The sequence below is a fragment of the Triturus cristatus genome, chromosome 9, assembly GCF_964204655.1.
Source record: "Triturus cristatus chromosome 9, aTriCri1.1, whole genome shotgun sequence".
NCBI lineage: Eukaryota > Metazoa > Chordata > Amphibia > Caudata > Salamandridae > Triturus > Triturus cristatus.
Genome location: NC_140592.1, coordinates 1,270,534,189 through 1,270,558,223, shown reverse-complemented (window position 1 = coordinate 1,270,558,223; position 24,035 = coordinate 1,270,534,189). Strand labels below are relative to the sequence as shown.

The following is a 24,035-nucleotide window of genomic DNA, read 5'->3' as shown; positions in this document are numbered from 1 at the left end:
TTGGCAATAACTCCATGTTAGACCTGTCAGCCCTTTGGGTGGTCCCTCCTCATCATTATTTATTTTGTCCCACTTTTGCCTCAAACCCTGTTAGTATTTTTCCTTTTTGGGAACCACCAGACTTTTTAGTGTTGATGCAGGGTCAGGGAGCCATTTTCCCTACCCCTGGAACTTCTGTCTGAGGGCCTGAAACACAAAATGGTGGCCACCCATTGTCACCTGAGACATAGCTGGAACCTACTAGTACCTTCCAGAACATTCTAGAACCCTGTGACAGTGTGAGGCAGGTTTAGAATGTTGGGAAGCCAGCTCAGAGTTGGCAGTTGGAGTAGGCAGTTGGCACCTGACTGGAGAGGAGAGAGGACAGAGAAACAGAAGGAGGAAGGAGTAAGGCAGCAGGGGTGGAAACTTGTGCCTGGAGTGGGGTCCAGAAACCCACCCTTGATACTAGTCCCTACTGACCAAGCCCAGCCTAAAGCCCTGTGTGGGATAAAGACCAGAAAATCATCTTAAGGACCTGAACAGCCGGAACAGGCCTTAAAGGAGAAGAACAGCAAGTTCCTGACCTGTTTGGTGGAATCCTCCTGGAGACCCAACGTCGAGAAGCCTGGAGACCTGGAGCCCGAGGTGGAGAAGCGGCACTGACAGAAGGCAGACGTCGTACCCGGAGCCGCTAGAGGTCGAGTGAGGGCGTCGACGGAGGTCGTGGAGAGACACCGGAGGTCGAGTAGAAGTCACCTGAGGTCGAGGTGAGGCGTCGACGGGGGAGTGAAGTCCGCCCTCCGGAGTCGCCGGAAGCTGAAGTAAAGCGCGCAGGAGGTTTGGAGTGGAGGTCGCACTCCGGAGTCGCCTGAGGTCGAGGCGAAGCGCGCAGGAGGTCGGGAGTGGAGATCGCACTCCGGAGTCGCCGGAACCCGAAGTGGAGCCGACGGAGGTCGGGAGTGGAGGTCGCACTCCGGAGTCGCCCGGAAGCGGGGGAACCGTGACCCTGTGACGCCGGAACACGACATCGAGCCGAGGCCGCCCAGCGACATCAATCCGGAGCCGCCTCACGGCATCGACCCGGCGTCAGGTAAAGCAGATCGACGCAACGTCGAACCAAGGCCGGCCAGCGACATCGAATCGGAACCGCCCGACGGCATCGACACTGCGTCAAGTGGAACAGATCGACGCGACATCGAACCGGAGCCGCCCAGCGACGTCGACCCGGCGCCGAGCGGAGCCGATCTTCGTGAAAAGGGCAGTAAGTGGTAGAAAGGGCATCTGAGGCCTTGTGGAGCCCTAAAAGACCATTCTTGGGGCTAGAGGGGTGTTGGGACCAACCTGAGAGTGCTAGGGGGTGAACTGAGACTGGTGCAGGGACCTGTGTGAGGGACTGTGTAGTTGGAAGAATCAGAACCTTAGGTTTCCCTCATTCTACCTCAGCTTAGGCCCCAGCCTTGACCACTGTAGGTGGGACATCCCCAGGCCACCCCAGTGACCATAAGCTGTACTTGGGCATGGTAAAATCAATCTACCTCATAAATGTGATCTGATTTGCAATTGTTTGATTGCTTATATTATTTATTGAAGGTGTTTTATTTATTGTCTGACCGTATTTATTCCTGCCTTGTATTTATTGTCTGACAGTATTTATTTGCCCTATGTATTTATCGCACCTCTATTTATTCCTTGTGTATTTATGACCTAATCCTATTTATTGCACCTGCAAAGTGTTATTATTTAATTGACCTGCTATTTCTGAAGAAAATCCTTTTGTATTGTATTTGTGTCATAACCCTGCAACTAAGAGAAAAATTAAGATAAACACAAAGAGATTCTTTCATAAATTTTTACGGTGTAGAGTCGTTTTTGGAACGGATGAACGCATGGTTATTGTGAGGGTGTGACGTACGCTTAACACGGTGCCTGACCCCCGACCGCTCGAGCCAAGCTACCCCTTGTGTTGGGAAAAACCGGGTGACTGCTAACCCGGTTGCCCGGGGTTTTCTAACACTCCACAACTCCGAGGTACACACACTTTGGAGCTAAGATTACAAGGCACTGCATAGTCGCTCAAGCCTGCCAGTTTGGCACCCACGGCTACACGTGCTGTTGTATGTGATCCCAGAGAACTCTGTTATTCTACAGTGCTTTTTATCAGTGTTGTGTAAGTTTGCACTCATCACGTTTTCGGTATCTGTTTCACTTCGCCGTTGTAACGCTACTTCTGCGGAAAGAGCATCTAATTATGCAGCCACCTGTTTACCGGTGCACTGCTAAGCGCGAGCACGGTTCAGCCCCGCGGCGCGAGCCTGAGTGCAGCCTCTCTGATACAGCTGAGTAACTTGGCTATGTGTACAAGCGTGTTATAAAATGATCACCTCACCACTGACTTTATCGTCATTAATTCGCCTTCTGCTCTCCCTTTGCTTTTCTCTCTTGTCACACGCACTTTCCCTCACTATGTCAACCCTGTGTTCTTCTCTCTTCCTTCCCCATTACCTCTCGTACCCCCACCCCCTCTCTATTCCTCATTCTCTCCCTGATTCCTCCCACTCTGCCCCTTTCCCTCCTGCTCTTCCATTCTCTCCCCCCTCCCCCCCACCTCTGGCCGCGTCATAAGCCTGCTTTTTCAAACTTTCAGCCATGGTGCATAACAGCCGCGCTGCTGTTCAAAATGACTGAACAGCTATTGTGTCAATGTTTGTTGTTTAGCCATGTTGTACAGCAGAGCAGCTGCTGTGCAACATGGCCGAAAGTATTTTTTTTTTTTTTTAAAGCGCTGACGCATAGGGTTGCTGCGTCACAGTGATTTTTTTTCCCTTACTCATACTGCATAGCAGTTATGCAGCTGAACACCATGGCTAAAAACCTGCCAAATATAACAGCTCTCGTAGGGCCCGACCCATTGACTTTGTCAATGCTTGTTGCTGTGTGCAGTAGAAGGACTCGTCTGCGCAGAGCTGGCAGTTACGTTTTGGTGTTGGTGTCATGTTTATGTCCTATAGATTTGTGCTAAGGTAACACCTCCAACTCATGCCTGGATCTTGGCCCACGCAGTCACCCTTTGTTTTGTTTACTTTTAGTCTGCGTTTTGTCTGGCTTATTCTGCTCCATTGATTATATTGAATACATTGTCTATTTATACCCCGGGCAGCAATCGCGCTCTACAAATCGACATACAAATACAAATATACGTTCCAAGGAGCTTTACGAAGGAGCTCTTTTTGTCAAACTGAGATTAAAGGTTTTGGAAAGTTGCTAAAATATATATATATATATATATATATATATATATATATATATATATATATATATATATATATATATATATATATATATATATATATATATATATATATACAAACCATGCAATTTTCACTTCAGAATTATTTACATGTATTTATTAGTGTGTGAAAGGAGGAAATGTGGTGGGCGGCCTTGTGATTGGTAAGAAACCCTACTTGTGTGCAACATCTCCTGCCTTTGATGTGTGCATGGTTTATTTTATTTAGTTTGGCATACCTGCTGAAAAAAGTGCTTCAACACCCCATCAGGGGTAGAAAACGCTATATAAATGCAAACCTTTATCCTTCTTCTATCCCTCCACTGTACTTCTCAATCCAAATAACTAACATATCCACCACTCAAATTACTTTAATATTTCACTATACTAGTTGACCTCTAATCCTTTATGGGTTCCGGAGTAGCAGGCTCTTCGCCAAAAAAGCGTGTGGGGTTGTCGTATTTGACCATTCCATTAAATATGCCTGCTCTGGGATCTTTACCTGGTTATGTTTCTTGCCTGCTCCTGTACCTCTGTTGTTTTGCTTCTCTCTCTGCATTTCCTCTCGACTCCCAATTTGCGGGCTTTGGGTACTGCCAGAGTGAGATGATCATAAGTCGAAAGGCAACAGCACGGCGCAGGTGACCTTCAAGACGATCAACATGGAAGGAGATTGGAGCAACCTTTTTATTTTATTTTTAGATCGCCAAGCACAGGCTACCATTAACTTCTATCAGAGGAGCAGTTTTACGCGCAAGCGATAGGCTCGGTTCTGCCGTTAGAGTAGAAACATTGTAAGAGAAAGGAAGATGAGTCATTCCGGGTCTCTCTGACAGCCATCAGGATGAGATGTGAGGCAGTGACACAAGGCCGCCAGGTGCCACTGCGTCATCCATTTGCAGTAATGAGGCCTCTCCATCATGGGTGGGCAGGTAGACGGTTGTTCAAAAGGAGAGTGCTTCATGCCACAGCAGGACATGTCCAACAAGCATTGGCATAGCCAATAGGTCTCGCTTTTGGGACCTTATAAGTATTTAGTTATGCAGCACAAAATCCTTGGTGCAACAACATCAACCGTTGCATGGCTAAACACTTATAAGGTCCCCAAGGCGTGACCTATTGGCTATGACAATGCTGGTTTCCTTCAGTCACTCTTCCGGGTCTGTTCGCCGTTATGGAGAAGGACGCTGCTCCTAAGATGGCGACCGCCGAGGGTCAGGCACGTTTCGGGCAGTCAGGTGCTGAAGGGATCGCGGAGCGCTGAGGTGAGTCGCGCAGCGCTATAGCTTGTCACCAGCTGGCGGCACTGTTGCTTAAGAAGATACGTGCGAAACCATTCACGTTCATAGGCACTGACAGCGGCATTTTAGCATCAACTGTGGATGTTAAATGCACACGCTACGACATTAACTTTGAAACCACAAAAGATTCCGAATCACGGTCACTCTCGACTTCCCCTGTTTTTTAGACCCATTTGATTTCAGTGGATCATCTTGATTTGTAAGTTATAACCGTCATTGCCACTTACCCTGCAGCCCTCCTGTCATGCATTTTTTGTTGTTGTAATTTTTATAGCGCGGACATGGCACGAAGGCATCAGAGCGCTTTACAACAGTAGCATGATACAAGGGTACAGCAAGCTATAGTTACAATAATTACCTTCAGACATTTGCATCGGTAGCTGCGGCCAGGACAAATGCAGTCCTTGGTTGGACAAGGGGAGTATAAGGTTCAAGTATTGATTAGGATGATGGGGATACACAGTGAAGGTAGTTTGTATCCTGTATAGAGTACTTGGGTATGGTTACGGGTGAATTAACCCAGGTGTCTCACAAACAGGAGGATCTTGAGCAGTGGGGTACCTAGGGCTTTTGACACCCTTGCAATCCCTTCGTTTACCGCCTAGTGCCGGTAAGTGCGGGTGATGGGGTGCTGCCAAAAGACCACAATGAGTGGGGGGGTGCAAGTGACAGATGACAACGAGCAGGGGGGGTATTCAGTGACTCCGAGGGAGAAAAAACAAAACGTACCCTGCACTCGTGGCTCGCCACCGCTCCCCAAAAAGTGAAGCACAGGGCGTACCGCCCACCCTGAGCTTGAGGTCTTTTTTTGGTCTCGCAAGGCGAAAGCAGCGCATGCCTTGCTCTCGCTATGGAGAGGACCTTTTGCAATCGATTCTCGCAAAGGCTTTCATGCCCGCGTCTGCATGGACAAAGATGGCTGCTCTCGCCATTTATCCACAGCAAACAGCATGCGTGTGTCCGTAGGACTGTGGACAGTCCGACGCCATTTTGTTGCCATAGCAACGAAAATGCCGCTTCACGTGTGCTTTTAATTAGCGTGGCGATCGCTATCGCGATCGCGTTCACTTTCACGGCTGCTTGTTTTGTTTGCTTTTTACAATCGCGATCGCTTTCACTTTCGCGATCCTTTTACACTGTCATATATGTGTGGAGAAGGATAGGTTTAACACGAACTCTTCAAATGTTCTGGTGGTTATGCATGCCTCTTTTAGCCCATATGTAAACGTTCATTGAACATTCAATAGCACTTTTTATTCAAAATTAACTCTCCTCGCCGTTGTTCCAATCTCACCTACAAATGAGTCTACCCACACAGCTGACTTTAGACGGAGCCCCCTCAGCGTCACTCGCAGAAAGCAACACCAAAGCCACTAAATCAGTCGCACACCAGCATACTCCCTAGAAGCTTTTACATACAACTAGCATGCACACAATACGGCATCATAGGACACCGACGTGGGATGTAATACGTGTTTAAAAGCAGTATATACCCTAGCCAAACAGTGCACCTGTAATCCCCCGACCGATGGAACATCCACACATACAAATAAAACACACAAAGGTCTCCCTAGGTCAAGCATTTTACTTTCACACTAACTCATACACTCAATCATGAACACTGCACAAACTCCTAACCACACACAACCAAACCCCAACAATTTTAATAGATAACATTAGTCAATGGTTCAATCGTGGACTTCCTAGATCCGCATGAAAAAGCACCCAGATAGAGAATGCGTTACGATGCCATAACAATGAGTGTTAGCACTATGCAGATTTAACTAACATGCGCTTGTGCCTTGTGTGCTGCTGAGCACAGCTGTCGCCTGGCGCAGACATTGTCACATCCGAACGCTGTGCCCGCAGACCTTTCAACAGTGTGGTACAATTCTTGAGTGAGGTGGCAGAGGCAGTAGGGACATAGTGAAACCACACACTCACCTCAAAATACAACCCTCATTTCCAATTTACATCCGTATTCATATACACGCAAAGTCAGCCATTGGAACGTACCACTGGGACATGAAGCCGGCTAACGCCCCTCCCTATATGATGGGCCACTCCCATATAAGGATTTGCAAGCCCTGGTGTGAGTGTGGCGTAGATTTCTGGAGCCGCCTGAGAGCGCGCCTGCAACTGTGAAGGGCTTCTGCTGGGATTGCAAGGGAAGCTGTTTTCGTCACAGGAGTGAATCAGTGATTCGCATCTGTCAATGCATGCAGGCACTGCGGTACGGCGGGTTGGACATATTACAGTATGTTTGTCACACCATCTAACAAACGTTTGGGGTTGATGATTTGTTGTGTGATGATCTTTGGTAGGCCCTTTTGAGAGAGGTTGTGTGATGCTTCGCGGCCTCCAGTTATTTTGTATTTATTTGTAGGTGCACTGAAAACAGTTTTGCCAGATGCCAAAGGTCTTATGTATTTACTTTGAAAAGTTATGACACAGGAAGTAAGCCTGACTTATTTAGCCAGTAGAAACAAGCATTTGCATAGCCAATAGGTCTCGCCTTTGGGACCTTATAAGTATTTAGTTATGCAGCACAATATCCCTGGTGCAACAACATCAACTGTTGAATGGCTAAACGCTTATAAGGTCCCAAAGGCGAGACCTATTGGCTATGCCAATGCTTGTTTAACTGATGCCCGCACTCCTCAAGCCCCTTTTCTGTGGTCTTTTTGGTCCAATTCCATCCTGTTTCCCAGGTAGTTCTGTCTTAGTTAGTTCCCTTCACCCATGCTTCCTTTTCTTGTCTTGCATTTTGATGTAAATTTTATCTACCAACTTTTGAGGGCTATTGCTGATAGTGGGCACCCCGAGTGCCCCTGAGAGTTTGGGTCAAAGGCAGCTACGCCAAGTGCCCCCAAGAGTTTGGTTGATAGGCAGCCACCCCAAGTGCCTGTTCGAGTTTGGTACAAAGGCGGTCACCCCAAGCACCTATGAGAGTTGGGTACAGTGGCGGCCATCCCAAGCGCCCATGAGAGTTTGGTACAAAGGTGATCAGCCCAAGCGCCCATGAGAATTGGGTTCAAAGAAAGCTACGCTAAGTGCCCCCGAGAGTTTGGTACAAAGGCAGCTACCCCAAGCGCCCATGCGAGTTTGGTACAAAGGCGGCCACCCCAAGCGCCCATGAGAGTTTGGGATAAAGGCGGCCACCTCAAGTGCCCATGAGAGTTTGGTACAAAGGCGGCCATCCCAAGAGCCCATGAGAGTTTGGTTCAAAGGCGCCCATCTCAAGCGCCCATGAGAGTTTGGTAGAAAAAAAGCAGACACCCTAAGATATGAGAATCAACCAGTGTCCTCTAGTCTCTCTTGTGGTAATGTCACCCTCAGATCTCTAGAATCACTGTAATTACACAAAACGTTGCAAAGCCCATTAAAATGACCACAAGTTAGCCTTTAATGGTTACATTATCCCATAAGTGTCTGAGAGATTTCTGTGCTAATCTTTACGTTTTTTTTCTCTCTGTTCTTGTTCTCGACTGCTTTCTTTAAAGAGGTTTGAATTCCTGATTTGTGAAGGGGTCTTTGCGTATTCACTGTGCTGAAAGCCAGTGTTTTTGCTTTTTTTTTAAGACTCGTAGGTTTTGAGTCATCAACATTTGAATCCTTAAACTGGAATATGGTGGCTTGAAGCCTTTTGAGCATATTTGTGTCAATATGTCAGAGTTTGGGTTTCTCAATTACGTTTTTTTTCTACTTCCCACTTCTCTTCATAATCTAGTTGTTCAAACAGGGAAATGTAGGATGGGCACCTTTCTTGCATACTACTCAAAGTATTTGATGTTAGCTTTTCTGATGATGACTGGTAAACCACAAAATTCACAAGGAACTCATTTGTAAACAATAATTAATAATATGTGACTCAATAATGTCACTCTGAATTAATCATAACCTCATATGACTTTTCTTTACAAAAACCATATCAAATCAATTGTAAATCAATCTTCACAATAAGCCCACACAAAAAGCCTATTTCCTTTTTTTTATTCAACCTAACCTCAGCCGAGGTAGGTATTATTTTATTCTAAAGGTCATTAATATCATAGACTTTTCAATACATTTATGCAAATTACAGATATATACAATACATATTTACAGTGAAATGTGACCCCACGTGAAAAACCATAACCTATTATAAATGCTAGTGTATGACAAAAGTGAAAAACAGGGGAAAGGTTATTGGAAATTATATAAGGACAGACTCGGTATTGTTTGTAATTATTGATCAAAAAACTGTCTCTTTATATGTGTTGTCGACGACGTTTCGACCCACTCTAGGTACCGGGTCTCTTCAGGACTGTATTTTCTGGGGACAATACTTGCGCACTTATATCCATGAAGGATCCAATGTGTGGCGACGGTGGATAAGTATCTCCTAATCTCTAATTCACTGTTTCACTCCGAATGGCTCAAGGACTCAATTATGACTTTCCATTGTTAATTCTTAGAGAATGATATCTCTTAACGCGGTGTTTTTTGCAATCAGATTTGCCTGTCTTCGCGTATAATGGGAGGTGATATCGCAGGTGTGTTCGGTATTTTTCAATTTAGACCGAAGCGTTTCTCAATTAATGGAGACGCCCGTCCAGCAGTCGGGATAACGCTGTATGGAATTCAAACACCAGGATACCTGACTGTTCACAAGGACATAAGGGTTGCTCTTGTTATTTTGAATAATGATGACTGGTAAACCGGCAAGGCGTTTTGTGGCTCCGCTGCGATGAATATTGTTGCATGTTTGTTCAACACCTGCGATCCACTGCAGTCGGCAGTGAGATGATGTAAACTTGCCCCCAGCGGGGTTAATCCACCCACTATGTTAGATTTAGCCCTTAATTTTTTTCTTTTTGGGGTTCACCTTTCTTCTTGGACCTAGTAGTCGGGAAAAATCTTGCAGAAGATGGAGTGATGCCACACCAGCCTAACATTTGTTCAGGATATCTGGCAAGCAGTGTACAGGGTACAGTCTCTTTCCTCCCGAAGCCCCCCCCCCCCCCCCCACACTCCAAGTCTCTTGGGGGTTTCACTTTGTAGCCCCTTTAGACTCATTATTGGGGTACTTGTATTGCACCAGTTGCCTTTGGGTTTGCGGTAGGGTGGGTTTTGATATGTTCTCTTGAGCAGGTCCTAAATTCACCTTCCTGCCAAGGCGACCCTAGAAGACACTCGGATAGGTAAAAGCCAACTGTCCAACCCCTGCCAACGTCTCCTGCTTCGTGTACATGGTGTAGGGAGGGGTGGATGTATGGGCTTAGGTTCAGGAAGTAACACTCTCATTCTGTTTCCTCTAAAGCCGCCCTTCTTACGAGGTGAGAGGTTAGCTGATTTTGTGCCCTGAATACATGTGTAGAACATCAAAATATCGCACTTGCACCAAGGGCTTGAAATGTTTGTTATTGTCTGGTTTTCTGAGTCACAGATAAACCCCCCTTTACTGCAGCCATGAGTATGGAAAGCATGCTCAGGCTATACCGAGTTCTTCCCCTTACAGCTGTCACTTGTCTGACTACAGGGCGCAGCTTCCCACCTCTGTATGAGAGAATGTATTGAAAGGAGTCCGTCAGCAGGAGAGGTATGAGGGTAAGAAGTGGCAGATGTATGATCTATGGAGAATGGGAGGCGGATGAAGAGGTGTGGGTTCAGAGGGAGGGGGAGTAGCAAGGTGCAGTTACAGTTTCTTGGGGGAGAGAGGTTAGACTAAATACGAAAGAACCATGTGCTTCCCTTGGTTACATCCCAAATCTGTGGGAGGTCCTCTGGTTTAGTTGCTTTTTTCTGTCAGTAAGTTTTACTTTCTCGAAGGCAAAATCTGCCTTGGGAGTCAGAACGCGAGGAGGGGGAGGCAAGAGTTCCCCATCAAAACTAGGGTGCATTTTGTGTAAAAGCTGGCTCCACCCACTTGTTGAAGCACCTTTTGTTGGGAGTCTTTTTCTACGGCAACGATAGTGGTGTCCCTGTCTACCGACCACAAGGCAATGCCCTGCAGAGCTGGCAGGACCGGCATCCGCACTCATACCAAAATCTGTGTTATGGACAGCAAACTTCCACCACACCGTCCCACGCACGAGCCAGTGTGCTCGGTGTGTAGGGAAGCTGGCAGTGCCCCCTCCTGCTACCACAGGAACCACTGCCTTTTTGTGTGTGACATCTGCCCGTTCACACACACATGGGTGTTCTTTGTGTTCAGCCCCTGCTTGTACACACACCCGGCCTGCACATACACCCACCAGTGTGTATTTGTCTGCCGCAGAGCTGTTGCTCTCCTCGTCTGTTGTCTTGGCGGGAGCCTATTACTCCTCTGAAGAACACACAGCGTAAAGTACTTTATTGGCATTGAAAATCGACCAGCCCGTTCCAAAGTGAATCCTCGGAGTCCTGAAATGATACAGAAGTGACACTTCTGCGCATTGCTTTCGCGGGCTGTGTTCCTGAGCAGCGCTGTGTTTTTGTGCCATATCTTACCTGTGACTGCAAAGGCTCGTTTTTGTAGCAGGACTGTTTCTCTGTACACTTACAGTTGGAGACGGACACTGTTAGCAGTGTTTACTTCTGTGGGGATCTGCACAGTTATTGGCAGGATAACAGGAAAGGTTTTGTGACGGATTACCAATCTCTTCAGCTGCACTGGGGGTCCCAGTCTCGCCGGCCATGGCCCCCTAGACCCATGATTGGGATTATTTGGGTATATAAGGTCAAATATTTACTGACTGGTCCTTTCTCTAAACCTGTTGCTCCATTGCTTGGAGTGCAGGCTAGGAAGGAGACGTTAGATAGACGTGTGGGTAGAGCATTGAGAGGTGTGAACTGGCACGGCAAGGGGTTGGGTGTGCAAGATGGGCAGATGAAGAGTTGTTTTTTTAGGCTAGGGGTGGGTTTTGGGGTGTTTAAGCGAGGATGTCATCGGTGTGGGGTGTAGTATTGGATCAGGACTTGCTAGGTGGACAATCGGGCCCTAAGCTTGCGCTGTGTGGCTAAGCTGGCCTGAGGCCTGTGTTGGGTGTGTACACTGGCCCAATGAATGGCTGTGCGTGCAAGATACATGGTTTGTCAGGAGGTTGGTTAATGTCAGCTAGTTTATGCACTCTCTACATTAGAGCAGATCACTACAATATACGATTGATTTGATTGCATAAAAACCCTAAAGTATTTCCTAAAAATGATACTGATAATGTTACCTACAGGAAACCTGCAGCCTTGGAGTAGACGGTGGCAGAGAGTGGTGAAAATTGGATCAGACGGGAAGGAAATGAAAAGCATGGCCCTGGCGCTACAGCGCCCTCATCAGCTTCCTTGGTTCTGCAACACCCTCTAAAGCTGCCCTGGCACTGCAGAACCCTTCCCATTTGAGCTGGCGCTGCTGCAGCTGCCTGGCCAGTGGAGAGTAGAGAACCGCTCCAGCTCAGGGTTGGGCAGGAACCCTCCTCCTGCCCTCTCCGTGCTGGAGCAATTCTGTACATTCCTGGCCATACCTTCCTCCTCTAGGAGCATTTCTGTATTCACCTGTGCCCTCTATGGCTTAGAGCAGGTCTGTACCCTCCTCTCCCTTGACCTCCCTTTACGCTCCTGGACTTACCCTCTTTGGCTGAGAGCATTTCTGTATTCTCCTCTGGCACTGCTCTCTGGCTGAAAGCCGTTCTGTCCCTCCTGTGGCCTTGCTCTCCTTGGCTGGTAGCAATTCTGTCTCCTCATCGGGCCATGCTGTCTCTGGCTGGGAGAGTTTGAGTCCCCTCCTCTAGCATTGCCCTCCTTAGCTGGGAGCAGCTCTCTCTCTGCTGGAGCAGTTGTGTACCATTCCCCATCCCAGGTCTCTCTGGCTGTGTTGGAGCTTTTCTTCTGCGTCAGCTGCCTTTGTCTTCACTGAATAAGCCACATCTTGAAGTGCCTGATGTCTCTGCAAGACATTCTCATGGAGTGAAGCTCCTTATTTATCACTAATGGAATCCTTCACCTTCCCTGGCCCTTCTGTTCCACCTCTTCCTCATTCGATTTCTAAACCGCAAACAAGACATAGAACCTCCTATTTATATTTTTTGGAAAGTAAGCCAGTAAGGCATCAGCGTGGAAAAAGGAGCCTGTTGGGCACAGTGCTGTGAGAAAGGAAACATGACCTGAATATTTTGTGATTTCACATATTTGATGTCCATCTAATCCTCACCAAGTCCTAACAATAGATGAATTGGAGTTCTTGTGGCACCTAGCACTCAGATTCACTTGTGTGAAGAAGTCCCTACAGCCCTTGGTTCAGTAACATCGGTCATCCTCCTTAGTAACAATAATTTGAAGTAAACATTCATTTTCACAGTTTATCTTTAGAAAACTGCTCCAGATGTTTGAGGGCTTCTCTTTCGGTCCCACCAGACTTTCACAGTGGGATTGAAGTCGGGCCCTTGGCCTGGCCATCCCAAAATCCGGATTCTTCCTTTGTTCAGCCGTGCAGTGCTAGTCCTGTTGGTGGGTTGGATCAGTGTCCTGTGGGTGGGTTGGATCAGTGTCCTGTGGGTGGGTCGGATCAGTGTCCTGTGGGTGGGTCGGATCAGTGTCCTGTGGGTGGGTCGGATCAGTGTCCTGTGGGTGGGTCGGATCAGTGTCCTGTGGGTGGGTCGGATCAGTGTCCTGTGGGTGGGTCGGATCAGTGTCCTGTGGGTGGGTCGGATCAGTGTCCTGTGGGTGGGTCGGATCAGTGTCCTGTGGGTGGGTCGGATCAGTGTCCTGTGGGTGGGTTGGATCAGTGTCCTGTGGGTGGGTTGGATCAGTGTCCTGTGGGTGGGTCGGATCAGTGTCCTGTGGGTGGGTTGGATCAGTGTCCTGTGGGTGGGTTGGATCAGTGTCCTGTGGGTGGGTTGGATCAGTGTCCTGTGGGTGGGTTGGATCAGTGTCCTGTGGGTGGGTTGGATCAGTGTCCTGTGGGTGGGTTGGATCAGTGTCCTGTGGGTGGGTTGGATCAGTGTCCTGTGGGTGGGTTGGATCAGTGTCCTGTGGGTGGGTTGGATCAGTGTCCTGTGGGTGGGTTGGATCAGTGTCCTGTGGGTGGGTTGGATCAGTGTCCTGTGGGTGGGTTGGATCAGTGTCCTGTGGGTGGGTTGGATCAGTGTCCTGTGGGTGGGTTGGATCAGTGTCCTGTGGGTGGGTTGGATCAGTGTCCTGTGGGTGGGTTGGATCAGTGTCCTGTGGGTGGGTTGGATCAGTGTCCTGTGGGTGGGTTGGATCAGTGTCCTGTGGGTGGGTTGGATCAGTGTCCTGTGGGTGGGTTGGATCAGTGTCCTGTGGGTGGGTTGGATCAGTGTCCTGTGGGTGGGTTGGATCAGTGTCCTGTGGGTGGGTTGGATCAGTGTCCTGTGGGTGGGTTGGATCAGTGTCCTGTGGGTGGGTTGGATCAGTGTCCTGTGGGTGGGTTGGATCAGTGTCCTGTGGGTGGGTCGGATCAGTGTCCTGTGGGTGGGTCGGATCAGTGTCCTGTGGGTGGGTCGGATCAGTGTCCTGTGGGTGGGTCGGATCAGTGTCCTGTGGGTGGGTCGGATCAGTGTCCTGTGGGTGGGTCGGATCAGTGTCCTGTGGGTGGGTCGGATCAGTGTCCTGTGGGTGGGTCGGATCAGTGTCCTGTGGGTGGGTCGGATCAGTGTCCTGTGGGTGGGTCGGATCAGTGTCCTGTGGGTGGGTCGGATCAGTGTCCTGTGGGTGGGTCGGATCAGTGTCCTGTGGGTGGGTCGGATCAGTGTCCTGTGGGTGGGTCGGATCAGTGTCCTGTGGGTGGGTCGGATCAGTGTCCTGTGGGTGGGTCGGATCAGTGTCCTGTGGGTGGGTTGGATCAGTGTCCTGTGGGTGGGTTGGATCAGTGTCCTGTGGGTGGGTTGGATCAGTGTCCTGTGGGTGGGTTGGATCAGTGTCCTGTGGGTGGGTTGGATCAGTGTCCTGTGGGTGGGTTGGATCAGTGTCCTGTGGGTGGGTTGGATCAGTGTCCTGTGGGTGGGTTGGATCAGTGTCCTGTGGGTGGGTCGGATCAGTGTCCTGTGGGTGGGTTGGATCAGTGTCCTGTGGGTGGGTCGGATCAGTGTCCTGTGGGTGGGTCGGATCAGTGTCCTGTGGGTGGGTCGGATCAGTGTCCTGTGGGTGGGTCGGATCAGTGTCCTGTGGGTGGGTCGGATCAGTGTCCTGTGGGTGGGTCGGATCAGTGTCCTGTGGGTGGGTCGGATCAGTGTCCTGTGGGTGGGTCGGATCAGTGTCCTGTGGGTGGGTCGGATCAGTGTCCTGTGGGTGGGTTGGATCAGTGTCCTGTGGGTGGGTTGGATCAGTGTCCTGTGGGTGGGTTGGATCAGTGTCCTGTTGTATTGGGGGATCCTCGGCTGCCCTTTAGCTCATTGACGGAAGATCTTGCGTTTCTTTCTGGAGTGCACTTCTGCCGAGAGTAACTCGTGGTTTTTGATGTTGTCCAAGTTTGTTCTTTCTGCATCACCTGGAACAAGTCCACTTTGTACTGATCTGTGCAGAGGATTTTATTCCAGAAGTCTTGTCGTTTATACAGTTGATGTTCCGGAAACCTCAGACGAGCAGTGGGATTCTTTTGGGGGGGCAAGGAGTTTCCTTCTGGGTACCCTTCCACAAAAGCCACACTTGTCCAGACTTTTCCTACAGGTGCAATCATGAACCTTGAACTTTTAGCAAATTGAGAGGCAGATGGGTCCTTGCTGTAGCTTCAGCAGTCTGTGTGATCTGTTGGAGCATCAGACGGTCTGATCTGGGAGTGAATTTGCTGCAGTGCCCTCTCTTGGCAGACAACTTGAACCGTCTCCGTTTCTAAATCGTCGTTTTCACTGCAAAGTGATGAGACTTGGAATGGTTTGGAAATGCCTCTTAATCCTTTACGCGTGATGAGCAGCACCCATTCTAATGCTGAGAGCGTCACAGATATCTTGACCCGGACATGATTTGCTACCAAAACCCCCCATCCCTCCGACCAACCTGAGCCCGTTTCTGATTGTATGTACCGGTGGAAGCACTTTCTGATGATCAAGTAATCCTGCTCACGTGTCTTGATTCTAAGTATGTCTTCTATGGAAGCGGTAACCCGGCTCTCGCCTTTTCACAAAAGGCATGCATATATGAGCTCAACTTTTTATTAGGTCACCACAAAGTGGAACTTGTTATGTGTTATTTGTCATAGGAGGCTAAATATATCTACTGTTCCGACTTGGTTGAGAACAATATTAAGGTGAGAGGAGGGTAATATGTAGAACCATCGAATCTCACGAGAATGTACATTTTTTTAACATCACTGTAGATTCCTGTGTAGCCTACATGATTCTGACCCGGAGCAGCGGCTTTACCCTGTCCACTTTCAGGGGATAGTAAATGACTGCCAAACCCGTTTGCTATTTGTAGCTGGGCAGTGGACTTTGTTCATGCCTCAGACATGCCGAAAGGAGTATTCCGTGATGCAAGTATCTAGCCTTTCCTTTTTTGTTTTCAGGGCTGCTATGTTGGGCAATGGCTTTGTTGCAGGTCTCCATAGATTGTTCAGCGGTCACTTTGCACTGGAGCCACTGATGTTGTTAACAGAGAGCCTCTTTGAGAGGAAAGTATTGCAACATAGGATACACTAAATTCAGCAGAGCCCAAAACCTCCAGTTTGAAGAGTGCTGCATGAGTGCTGCATGAGTGCACAGTTCTACTTCAGGATAGCTTTATTAAATCTCTTGGCGAGAGGTGGAGCGATTTCAGCTCTCGCTAATACAGATTTATGCTCGAGACGCACCCAATTCCGACTGTTGATCAGACTTGGGCATGGAAACATTAACCAACCCATGCCAAACCCTTGCCAAACATACGTTACTCGGCCCTTGGGAGCTGTGATAAAATACATATTTCCGTGCATCTCCGTGGCCGTGAGCCATGTTGTTCTGCACCCAGCTGATCTGATCTAGTTCAAGCCCTGCAAGTGAGTGGTGATGTCTCCTTGTGCCCCCACTGAGAAGTGTGGCAGAGTTCTTTTTGCTGCCTTCCAGTAGCAGATTTGGTATAAATGTGAGTACCGCAGTGCTTGGCTCCTCTGTTTTATTTATTTTTCTAAAATAATGTTTCATTGCTTTGTAGCCTCGGGCGATAAATGTGGACTTGCAGACAGATGCCACTTTGCAGGTTGACATATCCGATGCGCTCAGCGAGAGGGACAAAGTGAAATTCACGGTACACACAAAGGTAATGCAGGGGGTGCAAGTGTGGTGGTGTGTCTGGGCGTGATGTTTGAGTGGGGTCCCTCCACTTCCACCCCTAGTGACCACAGGCATTTCTGTAGCCAGCTCTGGCCAGCAGTGGTCACTGTGAAGTCCTGGCTTTCCTTTGCTCCCAGGTATTGTTACTGGGCCAGCAGCTGCACCGTAAGAGCAGTACTCCTGTGCAAGACCTTGCTTCCCCAGGGACTGTTACTGCTGCACCACCCCTCACCAGGAGATGTTATGCCTGTACTTTGTGCTCTTTGTCAGGGACTGGAATTGTTCCCATGCTGCAGTCCTGATGTTACTGCAATATGTCCCAACGCTGCTTTCGAGAGCTTCTCCTGCACTTAGTCTGACATCACAACAGGTGTGAAGTGGGAGCAGTCTCAGAAAGACTGCACAATAGTGAATGGTATGTTTACAACTCTTGTTACAATAGCAATACAGAATATTCCTCATTTAGGAAAAAACGAGAACATGCAAGTATTTAATTAAGTGTTAGCCTGCTTGAAGTGCCAAGCACACCATTTCAAACAAATGTTCCTTCTGTGTTTCACTGATCAGAATGTTTGACCAGAGTGGAGTTCTGTTACGAAGCAAATTCTGAGCTGTGGAAAGCTCTAGGATAACACTTACCGTGCTCTGTTCTTAGTAGTATAGTGTTTGGGAGTACTTTACTGGGCTAGAGCTTTGTGTCCTGTACTAGAATAACCAATTGTTCTGCCCTTTACTAAGATGGCTGTTTGAGCGCCCTTTACTAAGATGGCTCTTCAAGCGCCCTTTACTAAGATGGCTCTTTGGGTGCCCTTTACTAAGATGGCTCTTTGAGTGCCCTTTAATAAGACGGCTCTTTGGGTGCCCTTTACTAAGACGGCTCTTTGGGTGCCCTTTACTAAGACGGCTCTTTGGGCGCCCTTTCTAAGACTGCTCTTTGGGCGCCCTTTACCACGACGGCTCTTTGAGCGCCCTTTACCACGACGGCTCTTTGAGCGCCCTTTACCACGACGGCTCTTTGAGCGCCCTTTACCAAGACGGCTCTTTGAGCGCCCTTTACCACGACGGCTCTTTGAGCGCCCTTTACCACGACGGCTCTTTGAGCGCCCTTTACCACGACTGCTCTTTGAGCGCCCTTTACCACGACGGCTCTTTGGGTGCCCTTTACTAAGACGGCTCTTTGGGTGCCCTTTACTAAGACGGCTCTTTGGGTGCCCTTTACCACGACGGCTCTTTGGGCGCCCTTTACCAAGACGGCTCTTTGGGCGCCCTTTACCAAGACGGCTCTTTGAGCGCCCTTTACCAAGACGGCTCTTTGAGCGCCCTTTACCAAGACGGCTCTTTGAGCGCCCTTTACCAAGACGGCTCTTTGAGCGCCCTTTACCAAGACGGCTCTTTGAGCGCCCTTTACCAAGACGGCTCTTTGAGCGCCCTTTACCAAGGCGGCTCTTTGAGCGCCCTTTACCAAGGCGGCTCTTTGAGCGCCCTTTACCAAGGCGGCTCTTTGAGCGCCCTTTTTCCAAGGCGGCTCTTTGAGCGCCCTTTACCAAGACGGCTCTTTGAGCGCCCTTTACCAAGACGGCTCTTTGAGCGCCCTTTACCACGACGGCTCTTTGAGCGCCCTTTACCACGACGGCTCTTTGAGCGCCCTTTACCACGACGGCTCTTTGAGCGCCCTTTACCACGACGGCTCTTTGAGCGCCCTTTTCAAGGATAACACCTTGCGTTTTACTATGCTGCAGTAGGTTTGATCTATATCCTGCCCTAGATAGCACTTTGCTCTGATAATTCATGTACTCGGAAAACACATTGTTGCCCCTGCTACTCGAGTATAATGATTTTTGTGTCTCTCCTGTACTGGAACACCGCCTCGCTGTATCTGGAATTGACCGAGCTGTCTTTGCCCACCCCCGCTCCCTCCTGCCCGTGACTTCTGTCATTCGCTGTACACTGTGGTTTGTTTGTCAATGTTATAAATATCTGGTTGTTTCAAGATGAGAAAAGTAGTCCTAATCCTTCGTTTTTTTTTGTTTTTTTTTGTTTTTTTTTAAGAGTTCTTTACCAAATTTTAAACAGAATGAGTTTTCTGTTGTGCGGCAACATGAAGAGTTCTGCTGGCTCCACGATTCCTTTGTGGAGAACGAAGACTACGCAGGTTACATAGTAAGTACCGGGAGCTGTTCCTGCCCGGGCTATCTTGGTTACAGCACTGAATTGTTCTGTGGTAGCACCCAAGTCCATCTTTACCTGGGTGCCTTAGCCCAGGCCCTGAGTTCGGATATTCCACCTAGGTGTGTCCTTGCACCCTGAACCCCTTCCCCCATGAGTGCTTTAATTCCAGTTCTAAGTTCTAAATACACAACGTTGAATGTTGTTTTTGTTCTTTGTCTTACACTTTTAGCATCTGGCCTTTCATGCCCCTTTCTCTGGCACTAATAGCGAAGTTCCCGTCCGTTCGCTTGTACCTTTTGTGGTTACGGTCACGCATTCAGGAAGTCTAGGCTGCGAAAAAGATGTGTGTGGAACCTGAGAGATGAGATTAGCTTTGGCTCTGTACTATGTAGCTTATGTAATAAATTGGCTGGTGTCTCCTGTTCCATGTACAACAGAGCATAGTTATGGTCCTTTAGGAGGGATACTAGTACAGTCGGTGGCACGGCTAACGCAGTCCACAGTGCTGTACAGCTTTAATTTCCTAAACGACGGTGCAATAATGATGAACTCTTGTGCCATGACAGATCCCACCGGCACCCCCCAGACCAGATTTTGATGCCTCGAGGGAGAAGTTGCAGAAGCTGGGCGAAGGAGAAGGCTCAATGACCAAGGAGGAGTTCACCAAGATGAAGCAGGAGCTAGAGGCGTATGTCATTTTCTTATCTGTGGTGTGGGCTTGAGATGGTCAGTCAGTCAGTCAGTGCTGTGCCCCAGCACCTTAAATTCTGCTAAGAAACTTTCTTTGCAGTGGAGGAGCCATGAACGGCAGGACTTCCTGTTCTAGCAAGAATGTCAGTCTCTGCTGTCTGTAAAGTTAGACTTCTGTTATTCATTCTTCTATGAACGAGTTGCTCATTTTGTATGGGGGGGGGGGTGGCATATTTGTATTCCTCAGCACTATGGAAAATGGTAAAATATAGTAGTCCTGCCTTCAGTAGCCACATCCCCAGCTCAGTCACATGGATCTAGGCACTCATCTGCTAGAGCTGGGCACTGACCACCCTTGCTGTAAGGTATCCATAGTAATGGGTTTCTGCACAGGGCTATGAATATCCAAACACCATAGAAACGGACCAGGATATAATGTTCTGGGGTTGCTAACCTTTTCCTTTACCATGGTTTGCTTCCCACGTTTGTCTCTTGGGGCAATCGCGTGCATCCAATTAGAATAGGCTTTCTAGAGGCACCCAACTGTCATGTGGGTCTGTGTACAACCCTCCTAGTTGACCTGCGGTGGTCATTCTCCAGTTGGAATATTCTCAGCAATAAACCCCACATCAGTGGACCCACTGTAGGTGCTGTTCTGGTAAACGCTTTAATTGCTGTCCTATGGTTTGAGTGATTGCAGGCCCAGCATGACCCTGTGAGTTGAGGGAGACTTCCTCTTTGTCTAAGATGGTCCCTTTAGAGTGTTTTTGGGACTTTTCTGAAAGCCTTTGTTTTGATTATAACCCACCAGGTTTCTGGACTAGTAAGGGACCGGACCTGATGTTTTGTCACCCTCCCCAGGATTTTCTGCTGCGCTTCGACCCGATCCAAATTCCTTGTGACTTAGCAAGGTGTCTGTGACCAGTCAATTTGGAATCAACGGAGTGTTGTCATTGTACAGAGTATATATGATACATTCTAGTTCTCCCTGAGTTTTACAACCCTCCCTATGTCTCGGCTTAGTTATCCTTTCTCCATCCACTGATCGATTTCAAGACTCTGCAATCCCTTACCTCCCAAGCCCATTGTGATTGCTTGGTTCTGCCCCTGAAATTCCTCCAGTTTAGTTCGGGGGTCAGATCTGGCTTCCCCAAGAAGCACTTCCTTCACCGGTGTCTGACTGGATCACTCTACAGCCTCTGCTGCCAACAGATCAGTACCCTGTGAAGGTCACATCTTCATAGAACTGCAGCCACAAGGTCCCTATGCTCCTGGTGCACGGTAAAACTCCGCTCTGTTGCTAATGCTGTTGCAATCGTACAATTTCCACCTCACAACTTTCAGCTTGGTCATGAGTAAAGGTTTTTCCTAGAGCGGATTGCCATTCAAAACTCTGCCACTTTATATTTTCCGGCAGAGCTGAGGTAGCTTCAGATTCCAATCTTTCTGAAGGATTTTCTCTTCTGCCGCCTTACACTGTGGTCAGTGAATAGCCACTCTGTGCATGTATCAGCTGTGAAAGTGCTGCCTATGGTTTTGGAGGATGCCTGAGCCATCCTGAACAAGGCTATTGCAGATGGCAGGGAGGCAGCAAAGTTGCCATCTGATGCGGACTGGACCCCGCAGGCTGGATACCGCAGACTCGCTGGGCAGAGCCATTGCTTTGTGGCATTCTGCCACCATGCCTGGTTACGGTCATCTGGCTTTTTGAGGGATATCCATGTATTCCCTTATGGACATGCCCTTCAATGGCAAACGCCTTTTCAGCGACGGAACTCACTCATCGCCGCCTATGTTACTGTCCTCTGATTGGTTGATGGAGGGCTACCTCTCCTTGTTGCTCCAGGAAGTGCAGGCTCTTTTGGCCGCAGAAGGCATCAAGGGGGTGCCAGCATCAGAAGTAGATTTTTGTTGCAATTCCCGCTACTTTCTGATGCACAAGAAGGTCGGAGGCCTCGTTCTCTTACATCTGCCCCCTTCTCTCTTAGATCTGCCCCCTCTCTATGCCTTCCTGAGGAAGGAGAAATTCAAGATGTTAGTTTGCTCAGTTCCTGTCTTCGTCAGACCCTGAAAGATTGGATGTGAGCATTGGACCTGAGGAATGCTTCTTTTCACATCCTGGTTCTGCAGGCCCTTGGCGTTAACCTGCGGATCACAATGGGCCAGTAGCATTTCCGGTTTTCTGTGCTCCACTTTGGTCTCACTGGAGCCCCTCGGGTGCTCATGAAGGAGATGGCAGTGGTCGCGGCACATCTGCGGAGGTCAGAGGTCTTAGCCTTCCACTACCTCGACGACTTGCTGCTAAAGGTGGACTCACCCCAGGCAGACGCCACCCTCCTTCAGAGTACGACGGATCTCCTGCATTCGCTGGGGTTCACTATCAACATGCCAAAGCGACACCGGACTCCTCCTTAGGCGCTCCCTTTAATCCGATCTGGACATGGTGCAATTCTGTGCTTATTCTCCACAGTGGGGAGTACAGGACATTTGGTCTATAATACTGATGTTTCAACCCCGGTCCAGAATTTCAGTGTGACTGACTGAGACTGCTGAGTTTTATGGCATCCTGCAGATGACGTATACTCAATGGCATATGCGGGCTCTGCAGTCTGAAGCCAAAGTGCGCATAGCATCAGGGGCAATCTCACCGACCGGGTCCAGATTTTGAGGGAGACTGCAGTGGTGGTAACAGGACCGCGAGTGGCAGATATGTCTCCCTTCCCCACCCAAAGCTGACAGTGGTGACCGATGCATTGCTGCTGGGCTGTAGTGGCCATCTGGGAGAGTTGGTGGTCTGTGGCCTCTGGTCTCCAGCAGAGACTGCTCCACATTAACCTTCTGGAGCTGAGGGTGATTCACTTTGGCATGGAAAGCTTTCCTGCCCCCATCAAAGGGAAGCTGGTCCAGGAGTTCATGAACAAAATTTAATACGGGACTCCTTTACGCCTTTCTGCCGTCCCCTGCACCCCTTCCAAGTTCTCAAAAATATCCATACTGATGGGGCTGAAGTCATCCTGATGGGATGGGCGAGGAGATTATGGTACTCACAACTTCTGAGCATGTTCCCCGAAAAACCTGCCCTTTCCGGAGGATCTACTGTTGAAGTAATAGGGTGTGGTCCTGCACTGAAATCTGTGCATACTCCACCTTCATGTACGACAATTGAGGAGCGATAGGGGTTTTTGAACGTACTCCCCAGATCTATGATGTCACCTTAGCAGCCAGGTGTCCATTAACAAACATTTTATGTTCGAGACATGTGAGCTGTAGATCACATGCTTTGCATACTCCTGCCATCTAGTGTTGAGTTTGGATGTTTGCAAGTTGTTTATCTTCGAAGAAGTCTTTCCAGTCATGAGGTAAGATTACTTTTCCTTTCGGTGATAGTGCTCATGGGCATCGACTCCATTGTTAATTATTTTTTTCCGCCTTCAGATTCCCCTCTACCCGCGTCGGTTTTGTTTCCCAACGCATTACCACTTCGCCGCGTATCGTATCCGTCGAGGTAAACCTCAAATTCAATCAGAAACCTTCGGGAAAGCCATACTGCCTAACTGCGCCGGTCCACCTCGCAGTCGATGGAACGAACTCCATTCAAATTCTGTTTTCGGTGCCACACGAAGTATCCGTGCACCGACTCAGACGAAGTGTGCAACTTATGCTTGTCTCCGGAGCACAATGAACAAGACTGCGACGCGTGTAAATATTTCCGATAGAAGAAAACACTCTTTGATCATAGGACTCGATGTTGCAAAATGCAGTCAAAACGTCGAATATATGCCGGACATATTTGGCGAAGGATCCGAGCACAAATTTGACACACAAGGGGCCGAGGAAGAACAAGAAGAACTTGCCTCTATTCCAGAATTGGACCCCAAGTTGGAAGAAGACTTGCCATAAGGTCAACGTCCCGTGAATACCGAACCCCCCTTGCCCCAAAATCCAAATCAGCCCAAACAAAGAACTTTATATAAATCCTCATACAGGGCATGTCCTTTGTAAACTGCCTCAGAAACGCAAGCCTGAATCAGAGAAAACACTTTATTATATTCCTTTAAAGAAGAAGAATGTAGATACTAACCCCTCTCCTCCTCCTCCTTCACCACGTTCCCCTGCAGCACCATCTCCACCTTTTGGAGCATTTACACCAACTAATTCACCATCACCACCTGATGATGATGATGATGATGATGATGACGCAGACTGGGGGGGGGGGGACAACATTTTACCAATCGATCTGTGTAAGGATTACAACACTGATTCGCCCACAGATAACGACCCAGATCTTTACCCTGCAAAGCCTTCCCCCCCCTGACGATAATGAGGGATATCTAGAATTACGAGCTAGAGCAGCAGAATATCAAGGAGTACAGTTATACAAGGAATCCCTGG

General features: G+C 48.6%; 1 protein-coding gene across 1 annotated transcript in view; it reads left to right on the top strand.

The window, feature by feature from the left end:
* The window catches only part of SNX6 (sorting nexin 6), a 147,187-nt gene that overhangs the window by 40,395 nt on the left and 82,757 nt on the right, over positions 1 to 24,035 (top strand). Inside the window, exons 3-5 of the mRNA XM_085627423.1 lie at positions 16,666 to 16,770; positions 18,834 to 18,944; positions 19,520 to 19,641. Coding sequence (XP_085483549.1) covers positions 16,666 to 16,770; positions 18,834 to 18,944; positions 19,520 to 19,641 — 338 coding nt within the window. The remainder of the gene's footprint in view (positions 1 to 16,665; positions 16,771 to 18,833; positions 18,945 to 19,519; positions 19,642 to 24,035) is intronic.